The 16335-nt window shown below is 35.9% G+C and overlaps 1 protein-coding gene across 1 annotated transcript; it reads left to right on the forward strand.

Annotated features, from left to right (window-relative positions):
• Positions 1-1403: 1403 nt before the first annotated feature.
• On the forward strand, positions 1404-15536 carry LOC142521395 (5'-3' exoribonuclease 3). Its single transcript, XM_075624599.1, has 23 exons — positions 1404-1820; positions 3373-3475; positions 3573-3649; positions 3728-3919; positions 4069-4188; positions 4282-4344; positions 4574-4723; positions 4816-4980; positions 5793-5870; positions 5962-6048; positions 7307-7654; positions 7978-8073; positions 8710-8805; positions 8967-9037; positions 12162-12290; positions 12368-12444; positions 12545-12585; positions 12682-12756; positions 12843-13000; positions 13495-13599; positions 13699-13774; positions 13947-14026; positions 14301-15536. Exons 1-23 carry the CDS (start codon positions 1617-1619, stop codon positions 15127-15129), a joined length of 3420 nt encoding a protein of 1139 aa, XP_075480714.1. The 5' UTR covers positions 1404-1616; the 3' UTR covers positions 15130-15536.
• Positions 15537-16335: the final 799 nt, after the last annotated feature.

The raw sequence follows: 16335 nt of genomic DNA on the forward strand, positions 1-16335 counted from the left end.
GTAGTTTGTGAACGAGCCTTGCCGACTCTATATGTGTTTAGTCCTGGCCAGTGCGGCTATAGGTTGTGAATTGATGTTATGATTTATTTCGAGTATATAAATATTAATTGTGATGTTTTGATTTTTTTGGGATGTCCTATTTACGAATATGTCATGCCGAAATTTTTGTAGGCCCAAAATAGAAAATTTTAATCGCTTTCGCTGTTTACATTAATAAATCCTGGTTGTTTGGTCATTAAATATTAATCAGAGCATGGGCCCCCATAAATACCGTATTCTAATTTAGGACAATATTAATTATACATGGAAAAGTGATATGATAGTATCTATGGCTCTTGTACGATGACTTTATAGCTGTTCATATTCTTCCACTGTAGATCAACTATAAAATGCCATAAACATCTTTTAGCAAAAACAACAACTCACACAATCAATTCTCTTACATTCAAAAGTATTACTAAAAAGATATATCAGAAGCACATACACTCAAAGATATATCAGATCTTTTTAGATATCAATATGTGATAATCAAACACTCAATGTAATCATATATCTCTATCGTGTGAGTTATTGTATAATAATATAAGTAGTATTTCTAATCAGACTTTTGTGAGAAATCTATTGTTTTACTAAGAGTTTCAATAAGAGTAAGTAGTTTTAAGTCCTACTGAAGTATGTAGCTACAATGTAATATCAAAGTCTTTTAGTGATACCTTCTGGAAACAAAAGAAGAGACATAAAAATATTCAACATTCAAATCCAGAAACAACTCCTTATGTTTTACTTTCTACGCTTCTGAATTGTATTGTTCACAAAGTCTCGACAAACTTTTTTCGCATTGAATATCAATTGTCTGCTGAGCTTTGACGGTCAAGAATCAGACTTCTGCTATTATCTCCAATAGAAGTCATGTGAAGACAAATCAAAAGAAATTGATGTGTTTATTCACCTCATTTAAATCATCTCCACCGGTCTTAACAATAATCATTGCAAAAATATAAGTATGAATCGCGTACACCGCTGCAATAATTCATATAAATTATTCTAACCTAACCACCTAAGTTTTTGTATCTATACTATCTTATATTTTTTTACTATTATGTAAAGCAAGAAAACCTCTTATTAACTTCTTTTGTCCAACCTATCCAATCATTTTACACCAATATAATTATACATAAATTTCCCCAAAATTATACAAATTCAAAGAACAAAATAACCAAAAAAACCATTTTTACAAACCGTAATACAGTTTTTTTCTCATCAAACTCCAGTCAACTTCCATTTTCCACATTTTATTTTTATTATATATTAATTCTTCAATTATACTTATTTTAAAAATATCGCTTTTATTGGTCAGTCTATAAGCAAATAAATTTTTTATATGCACTATTACTAGTTTATATACCACTCTCTCGAATAGGGGGGATTACGTTGTTATTCGGGGTTTTCTCTTGGAACCCTAATTTCCTGCACCCTTAACCTCTTCGTACGGTCTTCGAATCTTTTGTTTTCCACCGACTTCCGATTCGTTATCCAATCAACCGAGCTTTGGAGTTTTCCTGCTGGATCCTTATCTGAACAGTCATCAATTTTTCTCCATTTTTGATTGATTGAGAATGGGAGTTCCAGCTTTTTACCGGTGGTTAGCGGAGAAGTATCCTTTGGTGGTGGTGGACGTGATTGAAGAAGAGCCGGTTGTCATCGAGGATGTGAAGATTCCGGTGGATACGAGTAAGCCAAACCCTAACAAAATCGAGTACGATAATCTGTACCTGGATATGAATGGGATTATTCATCCTTGCTTTCACCCTGAAGACCGCGTAAGTTTGTATCTTTATTTTTGCTTTCGTGTATTTAATTATGAATTTCATTATTTGTCTTCCTATTGATGCCAGGCTTCGATGTTTTTCTTATGTTAGTACTTGTGAAAGTGAGAGGGCACTGTAGAATTGAATCATAACTTGGAAATTCTTGTCCTGACGACTAGGAATCTGAATGAATGTATGAAGCTAATTAAGTTGGTGTTTGGAGATTTGTGTTTTGATATGTTGTTTATCTTGTTGGGATGCTGCTGCTCTGTGATGTTTTTTGTTTCCCGAGGGATTGGATTTTCGTGGTAATTTTATTTATAAGTATGTTTTGAACTTTAGACTGTGAGTTAAACCTTACATTAGCTAGTTGTTTGTTGAGCAAAGCTTAAGGAACGGAAGATGTAATTTTAGGGAGAATGTGGCATATAACCCTGATACAAATTTGAATTTAACGAATGATCTATTTCATCAAAATAGGCATTGTCTCATGCATTGGATAATGCTTTTTTAGCCAAAAAAGGTCATGAATAAAAAAAGTTTGGCCAAAGTCATTTCTTATACTGCCCTCTTAATTTATTATTGTTGCGGTGCAAAAAAAAAGAAAGAAAAGAACAGTGGCTTGCTTCTTGTTTAAGTTAAAAAAAAAAAACCATGTCTCAATTGAACTAAATCCAACCCAAAAAATCATCCTAAGCCTTCACCCATGAATTAAGTTCCAGCCTCCTCCCCTTCGTCCAGCAGACTTTTAGTCTTTACCTTCTTTCTTTGTTACAAAGTTCTTTGCATGGTTCTTTTTTCTTTGTTAAAATCATATAATTTCCCTCCTATTTCGAAGATTGAAAGTAGATTTATATGAAATAATGGTTCCATAACTTTTGATATTTGGTTGAAAGTGTGTTATAAACTTTATTTGTTTATTTTTATTTAATTTTTGATATAATCATACAAGTTAAAAATAAAAGATGTCAAAAAAATATTGTAAAGGGTTTGTCGGGAAAACATGTTAACTTTAGTTATGGTTCGGAAGTATATGAGTTTCCTTCAAAATTGTAATGGGTCGGGTCTCAGGTACTAGTGGACCCGACTCAAACCCGTCCATTGCCATCCCTATGTGCTCCTTGCCGCAGCCTAAGCACTGGGTGCAACAAGGCCCAGCTCAAGTGCACCCCTTGCAGTGCGTGTCTTTTGCTGGGCTCAGGTTGCATCTTGGGGGTGAGCGGTGCGTTTCATCAAAAGTTGAAAAATTTATGGCCCTATTGATCTTTTCAATTTTTAAAAATTAAATCCATGAACAATTAGGCCGGCCCAATAATCGAAGCCCAAAGTTCTTTGACAGCTTTTTAACTTCATTGTTATCTCTTTCTTATTTTTATAGCGCATAAATATGCTAGGATAAATACATCACAACAGCCATTCTTTTTTTTTCTCTCTTTTTATATTGTCAATTAATTCCAGCAACATGTTTAATTCTAAGACACCCCAACTCTTCAATACCTGCTTTTTATTTTTATATCATATACATATCAGAGAAATATGACATTATTCTTAATTGATTATGCAGCCTTCTCCGACTACGTTTGATGAAGTGTTTCAATGCATGTTTGATTATATCGATCGGCTTTTTGTGATGGTTCGGCCACGTAAGCTGCTTTACATGGCCATTGGTGAGTGAAAAAGTTACAATGATTTGTTATTATGTGCTATTTGATGTAAGGAGATTTTGACCTAATGCATCAGCCTCAAACTGATTTTTCTTGGCAGATGGTGTTGCACCAAGGGCTAAGATGAATCAACAGCGGTCAAGGCGTTTCCGAGCGGCCAAAGATGCGGCAGATGCGGTATGAGTCCTCATATTAATTCTTCTTCAAAGGCTTATGATGTAAAATATTTGCCACCATTCTGTTGATAAATTTTAGGCAGCTGAAGAGGAAAGGTTACGAGCAGAGTTCGAGCGAGAAGGAAGGAAGCTTCCACCAAAACAGGAATCACAAGTTTTTGATTCTAATGTTATCACACCTGGAACACCCTTTATGGCTGTTTTATCTACTGCTCTGCAATATTACATTCATATCAGATTAAACAATGATCCTGGCTGGAAAAATATCAAGGTATTGTTTGTTTACACTTATCCCACGATGCATTTCCCACATGAATCAGATTTCTTTTTAGAAAGTCCAGTTGTGCTGTCATCTTGAAAATGTCTAGATCTGCATTGCTAATTCGTCAATTTTATGAAAATTACCCTGTTTCCATGAAGGTGATCCTTTCTGATGCAAATGTTCCTGGCGAAGGGGAACACAAAATTATGTCATACATCCGTCTGCAAAGGAATCTACCTGGTTGTGATCCTAATACTCGCCACTGTCTGTATGGTTTGGTACATTTTCTTATTTTCGATTTTCGTTTCCTTACATTTTTCCTCCACCGTGCCCCTTGCATTATTGACTTTTGTGCTGGTGTCCCATGTTAGGATGCTGATCTGATTATGCTGGCTTTGGCTACTCACGAAGCTCATTTTTCAATACTGAGAGAGGTGTTGGTCCCCCATTTATAATTTAGTTCTTGAATTTGTTATTACATATGATGCTGACTAAGGAGTTTTGAAATTTTAAGGTCTTACATTTCCATGCAAACAATGAGGCTGATGTTCAACTCATATTACGAATTGAACTTAACTGATACTGGGTTTATTTGGCATATGCTGCTTTTGTTCCCCACTTTTAACTTACATGTCGATGGTGGGTACTTCCTTTTTATGATAGGTTGTATTTACTCCTGGACAACAAGACAAGTGCTTTTTATGCGGTCAAGTGGGTCATTTGGCAGCAAATTGCGAAGGGAAGGCAAAAAGAAAGGCTGGGGAGTTTGATGAGAAAGGTGAAGCTGAGATAGTACCGAAGAAGCCTTATCAGGTTTGCTTCATAGTTCATATACATGTGGAATAACATTATATTCTAATTTTTGGCTCAGATCTATCCGGAACTAAATTGTGATCTCCTTGCAGTTTCTGAACATTTGGACTCTTCGGGAATACATAGAATATGAGATGAGGATACCCAATCTTCCTTTTGAGACTGATATCGAATGCATAGTCGATGATTTCATATTCATGTGTTTCTTTGTTGGTAATGATTTTTTGCCGCATATGCCTACACTCGAGATCCGTGAGGTGTGTTCTATACTTCTATCGATGCTCTTCGATTTTCATTTTGGTAGTTCAATTTTGTGCCTAGTGTATACTTTTGACTTCAATTACATGCATGCTTACTTTGCCACATGAAGCTGACATGTAAAGAGTAAAACAAGCTGTTCGTACTAGCTTTTTTCCAAGCTAAAACCAAATTGATGCTGTCTAAAAAATTTGAGGTGAATACTAAATCTTCACTGATAGATGGTTGTCCTGTCAGATATGGTTCATGTTTAACTAAGAAGTACGATTCAAGATGCTAATTTCACGAGGAAAATAAAATACTGAAAACGATATGTATTGCGTTAGCAAAAAATACATTCTTACATCTAAGTTGAATAACTAGTAAATCTTTCAAGGGATGTTATATAACTTTGAGCTTTTCTGCATTGTGGACTTAGTAATTTTTACTCATACACCACATGTGAATGCTATGATACTAACTGCTCTGTAGGTGGAAAATTCTTCCGCCACTAACTTGAGGAGCTTTAAATTGTTGAGTTGGTTTGAAATGGTTGGCATTTTCTTATTGCTGATTAAGTACTGTTGAGTTTTGTCTTAGTGAAGTTATCCTTGTGGTTTGTTGTATTGACTGGTCTATACGTATACTTGTTATATCTGTTGACCATAACAGTGTTGGCATTCTATGTTTTACGCCAGAACTCTACATATTTGTAATGGATAGTGTCGTTAAATATGCTGCATTATTTGAAATTCATTTGCCTGTGTTTGAGTTTCATGGGTCTTTTTGTTGCAATTTACTTTTTTATGCACTTACACTTTCACAATTATAGGGTGCAATTAACTTGCTGATGGCTGTTTATAAAAAGGAATTGAGGGTTTTGGGTGGGTACTTAACTGATGGAAGCAAGGTAATGGATGGAGCTCAAAGGATCTTCTTGTTCATACTATAGTTTCCTGATATGTAACAAAGTTATGTTATGATTATTCTTCCTTTACCAGCCGAACCTGAGCCGGGTGGAGCACTTTATCCAAGCCGTGGGAGCATTTGAAGATAAAATATTTCAGAAAAGGGCTCGATTGCATCAAGTTGGTTTTCTTAATAACTGAAATCATTGTTGTCAATCTTGTGTGTGATATTATCATGCGCAGAAAGTGATCTTAAAATCTGATAAATTTTCTGCTTGTCTTATTACATCTTTTGTGGAAGAACCTCTTGTGGTTTTTCCAGTATCTTCTATTATTAATTTTTTGTGATGTTGCATCTAATGAACTGTTGATGACACGAAAAAGCAAATAGTGATGATGGGCAACCATTGTCTGGTTATGGTGCTGTAAGATGCACTCATGATTTTGAACATTTTAAATACTATTAAAATATAATTGTGTCAACTGCTAGCATGGTTTTCTAGAGCTGAAACAGTGGAATTATGTCATGATTCATGAGTGCATGGTCCATGACGAGACACTTGAGTGCGAATATCAAATGAGTTTTAATTTTTCTAGTCAACATGAAAACCCTTTGCTGGAATATAGGAAGATGCATAACTTTGCTTGCACTTTTACTTCTTCATTATTCTCTTTATAATCATTGGTGTCTAGCATCTGATGGCAGTTTCATAATGTGATAATCTGCATTCATTTTTTTGTTATGCTAACATTTTTCTTTTTCATGTCCAGAGCTATTGCAAATAATTATGGTTTTAATCTATGTAGCACGGATACCTTAAAAAAATTTTATTTGAAGTATCGGATACGACACGCGTAGCGTGTCGGATACCTCAAAATCCGTATCGTTGACTTTGTTTAGGGTTGACCAGCCAGATACGTTTTGGACACGGCGAGGACACGTCATGCATACGGCATGGATACGTTTTTCGGATATGTTTGGGCAAAATTGCAAGTATTTAAAAGTTTTAGGGGTCAATTAAAAAAAATTAAAATTTCTAGGGACTAAAGAAAAATAATTTAAAATAAATTTGGATGGGCTTTTAAATCCATAAATACATTTGTCCGTCTCTTTCATTCCATTTCTATAATTTTTACTTTTCAATACTAAATTTATATAAATATAAATATATATAATATTTATATATATTTTAATGATTGTCGTATCCTAGCCGTATCGTGTCTAATATTTTCAAAATTTGACGTGTCGCCGTATCCGTATCGTATTCGATACAATACTCGTACCCGTATCCATGCAACATAGGTTTTAATTTGTTACACAACGTACTGATTATATGCTGTAATTTCATTTTATTATTCTTCATATTGTTTCTTATGTCCTGAAGAAGTGCAAATGGATGATAAGGATTATAAATCATACCTCTTATAAACATTACAGAGGCAATCTGAAAGAATCAAGCGCGATAAAACCCAAGCAAAACGAGGCGATGATATGGAACCTCGTGTAAAACCTGAGTCTCTAGTTCCAGTTGCTCGGTACCATGGTTCTCGCCTTGCTTCTGGTCCTTCATCTTCACCCTATCAACAGAAAGATTCAACTCTTCTTGGACACCATCAAATTGGTCAAGCTACCTCAAGTTTGTCCATCCTTGATATTCATTGCAAGCAATCTGAAACACCAGAAGATAAAAGAAACTATGTCCGTGCCCAAAAGGTTACACGAGTGGAATCTGGGGCCACTATAGGCGCAGCTATTGTTGAAGCTGAGAATAGTTTAGAGATTGAAGTATGTTTTCTTCGTTCTGGATAGGCACTTCATAGATCTTGTTCTTTTTCCTTTTTATTTTAATTTGTCCAGCCTATACATTTTGGATTATCATTTGTTGTTCAAGTCCCAAAATCCTGAGGTTTGCTCTTAGAGATTGAGGCGACTATCTCATTTGTTGTTCAAGTCCCAAAATCCTGAGGTTTGCTCTTAGAGATTGAGGCGACTATCTCTCATTACTAGGATTCTTATTGACTTCATACTTATCATCTTGAATTGCTTTTTAGCATTTTTCAAACCATCATAATCCCACTCAACTGGGTTTTATTTATGTTGCCATTCAGGTACTTGAAAACAAAGAAGAGTTGAAAACAAAGCTTAAGAATTCGCTCCGTGAGAAATCCGATGTATTCAACATGGATAATGCAGAAGAAGACAAGGTTTGAACTTCAATATACTTTTTTTTAACTTCATAATTCATATGAAATCAGGCTACAGCGTTGCTTTTATGTGGATGATTTAAATTTGAGCATGTACACTCCCCGTGGCAACAAAGCTTCAGTATGCGGTTGTATATGCTATTTATTTGTATTTTTCTTGTTTGATTTTGCATTGATCCAAGTGTTTATTTGAGTTTAGCTTCTGATCACATGATGAAGATTCTGATTTATACTATTTTGGAAATATGATCAGTATGTTGAGAGAGTGCATTATATAGCCGACCCTATAAGGGTCAATCAATGATTAAAACTAATCAATCAGTTGGGAAAAGCTGTGCCCTTTTCAAGGAAAAAAATTTGTGAAATTTTTATGGTAGATGAAAGTATCTATGAAAATGCATTCCCTTATAATTTATTTTCTAATGTCTGATTGCGGATTTAATTTTTCGCGAAGAGATTAACTGTAATTATTTGCTCAGCACCAATATATCTCTTTTATCATGTTATTAAGGACGAGTAGAGGAGAACTCCTTGTGACGTGAGGAGGTCACCTTATGGATTCTAACTTGAATTTATATAGATCTGGAATTTTTTTTCCAGCTTTATCTTTTTGACTTTTTTTTTTTCTTATCCTAGGTAAAATTAGGAGAACCAGGGTGGAAAGAGAGGTATTACGAAGAGAAATTTTCTGTAACAACTCCCGAGGAACTGGAAGCAGTACGAAGAGACGTGGTAAGTTGTTCAAACCTTTTCTTTGGTTGAAAAAACTTGGACCAATAATTTTTTCAACTTTATGATGCTCTATGCAAACTTTGATGATCCTACTTTACTCAAATTTGGATGTATTAGTGTACATTGTGGCAATGAATGCTGAAGTATCTTATTTTTTACAGGTTTTGAGATACACAGAAGGGTTATGTTGGGTTATGCATTACTACTATGAAGGTGTCTGTTCATGGCAATGGTAAATTCTTTCACGTGCTTTTAATGTCATTCTGACTGAAAATTGAAGATTTTAAACTTTGTTTTTCCTTCGCTTCTTACTTCGTCTTTTATTCTTGTTTTCATACACTCAGATACATTTGGCATACAATTTTTATTACGACATCATCCTTAAATTGTGTAGGACATGATGTCATTTTGCATGGCAGTGTTTTTGTCACCAATTAGTTTGATAATATAAATGATTGTTTAAAGGTCTTGACCCCTAAAAAGCAGCCCTGTGCTATTTGTTATGATCTTATTCTTCTGAATGACCAACAAGAATTTGAGAATATCTTTTAACAAAATATTGATGACAACAAATTGACTATATAATCTGAGTATTTCGACCGAGCCCAGGAAATAATTCCTTCTACAAGAGAAAAACCTTGCCCTAGCGAAAGCTAGGCAAACAGAAGTATAATAATGCTCGAATGCCCCTCTAACCAACTTTACATAATATTAATATATTTCCTTTTTCCCGCCTTCTGCCTTCCCCATATTCAATTTGCCCCTTTTTAAATGTTCTGGACCATTAGGCTTATATAGGCTTTCTAAGCCCAACATAGTTGAGCCCGTAACAATACCGTCCTCTTGAAATTCAGCCTTGTCCTCAAGGCTGGAGTTCAAAAGTCTATTTTTCTTAGATTGAGCACCCGCACCCTCCCAACTTGTCTTCTTTGATGCTTGAACCCCTACATACTACCAACTATTTCCTTCTTTCTTTTTTCTGCTATGAGCACCTTGCCCCAACACCAACCTGTCTAATGAGACTCAGTTTCTAGAAACTTGAGGATGATTTTCTTTAGATGCCAGAGAAATCTTGGGATTGTCTTTTAGCGGGCCATTTAATGATCTCTTCAGCACATCAGCATCCAGACACCTATATGGAACATTTTTCTTGTCTGTTATACAGCAACCAGTTCTTTGGAGCATCCTCCAGAAACGAATCACCCAATCCCCCTTTTTTGTTGTGCAAACCAACAGAGCCAACGGAAGTGAGGTTGCTGCAGAAGTTGACTGCCAGTACTCCTATGCCTATATGTGCTAGCCTAGCTTGACTAACAATACCTTCTACAACATGTGAAAATACCCCCTGAGAAATTTCATAAATCCATTAAACAAATGTTTCTCCTTATCAAAATCTTCCTCAGTCCTCCCATCGTGCAAAATAACCAATCTAACGCCTACAATTGTGAAATTTCTCGCTGCCCCGGAGCACCCAAACATTTGAGCTTTGCAAATTGCTGTTCTTTCTTTCCATAATTCTTCTGTCCTTGCCCCTTCCTGTTTTTGTTGGTTTCTGTTGCTGCTGATTGGAGTCTTTCTTCTGAAGGTGAATATGGGTTGTGAGTTGAACTCTCTATACCCACTCCTATTCTCTACAATCTCTTTTCCCAAATGACGATCCAATTTAATTTCTCTCCTAACTGTATTTGGGCCATGGGCTCCTCCTCCATCCCAAATTCTATGTTTGGGACTACTGGAAAAAGCCCCTGTATTGACCACCCTCCAGAGCCCTGTCACGAGATTTCCAGATCTCCAATTCGTCAATGCGCAGCCAAACCGCCTTACGATAATTGATTTCTCATTCAATTCCTCTGCGAGATTCTCCCAATTTATGCATGGATTGTTCCTTTCAGTTTCCCAAAACCGGTGGACCTTCCACCCTTTAATACAGATGATTGCCCTTGGAAGATCGACAATGGTCTTAAGTATAGTCCAGCCCTAGGTTTCCATACCAATGGGCTGATCCTTTCAAACCCAGGTAAATTCACTCCTACACGAGTAAGTTTGTTCTCACCAAAAAATTTTCCTCTTGGCTATTTTCCTTTTCACATATATTAACCTCATTAATTTTTTCGAGATCAAATAAATTTGGGCCCATGATATCTCGTCTTATAATCTGCTCTTTAATCTCTTCCATTTTGATCGTCAGAGCTTGCTTCGCTTCTCCGCTGCCTTTTCTCGATGGGTTCACCCCCGGTGTTACTGTGTGGATATTACTTGTTTGGGAATTTCCCTCCAAGCTTCTTGCGGAGATCTTCATATTTGCTTCGATAAATCTTTCCATCACATATTTTATTTCTAACAGCGAGCGATGCATGAATTCCATTTTCTCTTCGAAAGTAATCCATCGATCTTGAGTCTTCTTATCTCTCTGCTCCTTTTGCATCACTGCCTTGGGTATTGCCTTCATTTTTCCATTATGCCTAGTTGTTGCCATGATGTTTGCCCTCCGATTTCGAATCCGGCAGGTCAGACCAATTGTTACGATCTAATTCTTCCAAATGACTCAAAACCGGCAAGAATTTTAGAAATCAATAACAAAATATTTATAATTACGAATTGACGCTATAATTTGAGTATTTCTACCCAGCCCAGGAAATAATTCCTTCTGCAAGAGAAAAATTCTTGCCCTATCGAAATCTAGCCAAACAGAAGAATAATAATACCCGAATGCCCCTCTAACCAACTCTGCATAATATATATCTTTTTTCTGGCCTTCTGCCTATCCCCCTGTTCAAGTTACCCCTTTTTAAATGTTCTGACCATTAGGCTTATATAGGCTTTCTGAGCCCAACATATTTGAGCCTGTAACACTATTCCATTCCAGTTGCTCAGAAAAAGGAAAAGCTCTTCCATGCAACTGTGTATTTTTTTTAGCATATACTCAAATCTTATACTTGCACATCACTTATGTCTTGTAACATATTTTATATCCATGTTTTTAATAATAACACAAAATTTGTGCACTTTTATATTTCAACTTTAATTACAAGGATCAGCGTGATATCTGGAATCACCACCACTGGTTCTTGTTTTTCACCTTTTTCTTTTCTTTTTTCTTTATTCTTTCTGTTTTGATTGGAAGCTCGATAATGATTTAAAACCGATGCTTTCATTTGTAACTTTCGTTTTCAGATCTGATGCGTCTCATGTTTTAAATTTTTGGTGTACTAGATTGGATATTGTACTCTACCTTGATGAGGGAATTTGATATTTATTTTTACTCTCTTTTACCTTCTCCCATACAATATGTGATTTTTGATTTAGTGTCTCTTGCTGATAATCCTGGTTTGACTGTTCCACTCGAATTTTGGCAGGTTTTACCCATACCATTATGCTCCATTTGCTTCAGATCTTAAGGATCTTGGACAACTGAATATAATCTTTACACTAGGGTCGCCTTTTAAACCCTTCAATCAATTGTTGGGTGTTTTTCCTGCGGCAAGGTTGGACTAATCTTCTCTCCTTTGGTATATTAAATGATTTTAATGTCTTTTTCATGTTCTAACTAGTTTGTTTGCAGTTCCCATGCTTTGCCTACGCATTACAGGAAATTGATGACTGATCCGAACTCACCGATCTCTGATTTTTATCCTATTGGTATTGTCAAATGACTTTTATGTGTCATGTCATGTGCTTCTCTTTACCTGGTACGTAGAATGTTTATTTTCTTAAATTTCTTGCTTTTTTTGCTCATCAGATTTTGAAGTGGATATGAATGGAAAGCGGTTCTCTTGGCAGGTATTCTAGAGATTCGTATTGTGACAAGACAAAACATATAGCTACAAGTATTTGTCATCATTTAAGTTACAGTCTTGTGATTTACCCTGAATTTAGGGCATTGCTAAGCTGCCTTTCATTGATGAAAGCCGTCTACTTGCAGAGGTGGCAAAAGTTGAGCACACTCTTACGGTGAGTACGGCTTCCAGCTTTTGGATCATAATTCTGGTTTGAGATGCAGGGCATTTATACCGACTCACTCATTCTTCTATCTTCAGGAAGAGGAAACGCGGAGAAATAGTGTGATGTCTAACATGCTTTTTATTTCATCATCTCACACGCTCTCCCCATACATATTCTCTCTTGATGATCGATGTAAGCAGCTGAAAAACGAAGAAAGAGTTACAATAAAGGAGCGCATAGATCCAGGAGCCAGGTTTGTCTTTCTAAATTTTCTTATCATGCATTAGGTAACCCGAGTGTTCACGCTTTATTCGTTTTAAGGTCGTCTGGAATGCCTTGCTCTGTGGTAGTAGTTCAATTTCACATGGATGGGAACCTAATTCACTCATTATTCTTCTATGTGGGAAAAGTGGAAGAACGTTTTAAGTATTTGTACTGTTGAAGAAGTGAAGGTGGTGTCATTCTACATTAGGAAAAAATATTTCATTGTTTCATGAACTTCAGATTGGATTACGGGTGACAATTGTTGACCCGAATTTTATAGCTGGTTTCACCAAGTAGATGCGGTGACTAGATTTGTGACTGGATCTCTTCTTCATATCTTTTGAATGTGTGCATGCAGGTTTTCCTCTATGGTTGATTTAGAACTTAAATTTGGAAATAGTGGGAATGATCTTCCTTTTATGTTTATAACTGGTAATTTGAATTCTGTTGGACTGTTCTGATGTTTTTTAAGCCTAAATGCAGCGATGGAATGAATGGTTATATTTCACTTTGCTTTGGAGATCCCTGTCCTCCTGTGTTTAGATCACCGGTTGGAGGGATGGAAGACATCACAAATAATCAAGTCATGTAAACCCCTATATACTCCATGATGTTGATGCTATTCTAATTTAAAAATTCTTCTTAAATCAACACTCTCTAACCGTTGAGTTTTTTGTTCACATACAGATGTGCAATATACATACTACCTGACATGCATAAGCACATTACTCGACCTCCACCTGGGGTTATTTTCCCTGAGAAGGTGATTAATTTTTTGTATAAGTATATATGTGCAATATATACTACCAAAGTAGAATTGCGGAGCAAAAAAATAAAGTAGAATAGCAGACTTACTGATATATATGGCAAAAATTTCAGTAAGGTGACTTTAAAGGAAATAAAACTCTATATTCTACTTGTCATCGTAAATGCAGACTGTGACCGTTGGTGATCTAAAATCAGAACCTGTACTTTGGCATGAGGATTCTGGAAGGAAGCAATTTGATAATGAAAGGTATACAGATTCGACTGTTTGATATAAAGTAACATATGAACACACGTCTCATTTTTTGAAAGGTGTTCCAATCTCCTGTTTCTTGTATGTTGATGAATGGCACTTCCTTTCCATGCATTTAGATGATTGATTCATATTATGATAGAAATTTATCGATCAAATAGAAACAGGAGATTGAAACATCTTTTGAGCTATACTATATATGAAAAGTTTAAGGTCTTAGGCATTGCTAAATTACATTGAAGATAATGCTGATTTGGGAATTCTATGACAGGCGTGATAACCTGAATGGATCAATATCTGGCCGACAGCTTGGAGAGGCTGCACATCGGCTTGTTGTGAATAGTTTACAGGCAAGGGCAGAGGGAAATGGTCATCCTGGTCAGATGTATCCCCACCATCAACCACAGGGATATGGCCCGCCTCATCAGCCTTACCAAAACCATATGTACTCTGTCAGAGAACGTGGCATAATGCAAACTAGTTTAGGCTATCCACCGATGGATGGTGGAAATCACCATAGACCTTCAAACTATACGAGTTATAAGCAACCCTATGCCCCACCATTTAATAATAACCTGTATAACAGACCCCGTCAGGATCGCGACGATTGGAATGATCCTCATGGTAGGGATTATTCTAGACGCAAGTACTACCCGGAACGTCCACCACAGCATGGTGGACATGGTTACCCCCAACCTTCTCATGGCTATTCAGGCCAAGCTTCGTTTCATCACCGACAGGGTAGTTACAATAATACTGGATCGCATAGATCATATGGGGGTCCTAGTCATAACCATTCAGGCAGCAATTGGGTGCCCCCAGTTAACTCGAGCGGTGGCAGAGGGTACAACCCCCCGGTTAACTCGAGTGGTGGGAGAGGGTACAACCCTCCGGTTAACTCGAGTGCTGGCAGAGGGTTCCACCCACCAGCTAATTCGAGTGGTGGCGGAGGGTTCCGCCCACCAGCTAACCCAAATGGTGGCAGAGGGTCCAACCCCCCAGCTAACCCAAATGGTGGCAGAGGATACAACCGTCCTCGTCAATCAGGTAACCATTTCTCCACTCTAGATAGGGATGCAAACTCGGATTATCGCAGATAAGAGTTATGCTGATTGGATTGATGGGTTGAATTTCGTTTCATAAGGTCATTTATATATCGTAACAACCAGGAAAGGCCAATTTTAGTTTTATAGGACGATTAACTGGCTGAAATATAGGATCAGGCTAGGGCCTTAGCCAGCTTGTTTTCTTATTCATTTCACCAATTTTATTTTAGACTTTCCATTTGTTGTAAAATTTATGGGACAAATTTACCATGTCGAGTGTTTTCCATTTTCTAGGATAGGTAATAAATTTGGTTATCTTTCTACGATACTTTCAGTAACGAAGGGTATATTTAGAGTTGAATTCGTGAATTTGATACTTTTTGCTGATTGCATTTTGTTAATGAGATATTTTTGTTGTAGATATCATATTATCATAATATATGTTTTAAAGAATTTGGTTATTTATTGTATGACTGCAATGTGTTTGCATTCTTTCATTAGCGTTTCTATGAATGGATGTGATTCGGATGTGATTTTAAGCATTGTTTTCAGATGTCCTTCAAGATGGATGTACTTGAAATATATCTCATGCGATAATTTATTTCTTTAAGTATTAAAATCTATAGAGTAGGTATTTTATAAGATGGTTTCACGAATTTTTATTTGTGAGACAGGTCAATCCGATCGATATTCACTATAAAAAGTAATATTCTTAGCATAAAAAATAATATTTTTCATAGATGACTTAAATAAGAGATTTGTCTCATAAAATACGATCTGTGTGATAGTTTTACACAATTTTTTGTCAAATCTATAGTATCAGTTGGATGAAAAGATTTTTTTATTGTTAAAATAAGAATATTTGATTTTATTTGTCTAGAAAGCAATGGGGAAATGACGGAGTGGAAGTAATAATAAATCATAAATAAAGTATGATCGATGTACGACTAGCCAAGTTCTTTTTTGTTAAAGAAAACAAAAAAACCAAAAACAGAAAATAAAAACTAGAAAAAAATAAAAATTTGTCTATTATTTTGAGTCGTACTGTTTCATTAGTAACGGTTCATGATATTAACGAATAACTCATTTGCTTATTTTTAATTATTACTATCATTTGACTAGCAAAATAATTTATGTGATCCCTTAGAAGCTTATAAACTTTAATGTCTTGTGAATTCTTTAATTAGATTATAAATTATAATATCTTATTAAAAAATAAATTGCTAATATACATATAGAATATAATACGATGATGTTTCA

Source organism: Primulina tabacum, chromosome 12 (assembly GCF_025594145.1).
Source record: "Primulina tabacum isolate GXHZ01 chromosome 12, ASM2559414v2, whole genome shotgun sequence".
Classification (NCBI taxonomy): Eukaryota; Viridiplantae; Streptophyta; class Magnoliopsida; order Lamiales; family Gesneriaceae; genus Primulina; species Primulina tabacum.

Coding starts and splice junctions, on each gene's coding strand:
- LOC142521395 (XM_075624599.1), top strand. CDS start 1,617: ATGGGAGTTCCAGCTTTTTACCGGTGGTTAGCGGAGAAGTATCCTTTG. Junction 13,001..13,494: donor CGCATAGATCCAGGAGCCAG/GTTTGTCTTTCT, acceptor GCCTAAATGCAG/CGATGGAATGAATGGTTATA. Junction 13,600..13,698: donor ATCACAAATAATCAAGTCAT/GTAAACCCCTAT, acceptor GTTCACATACAG/ATGTGCAATATACATACTAC.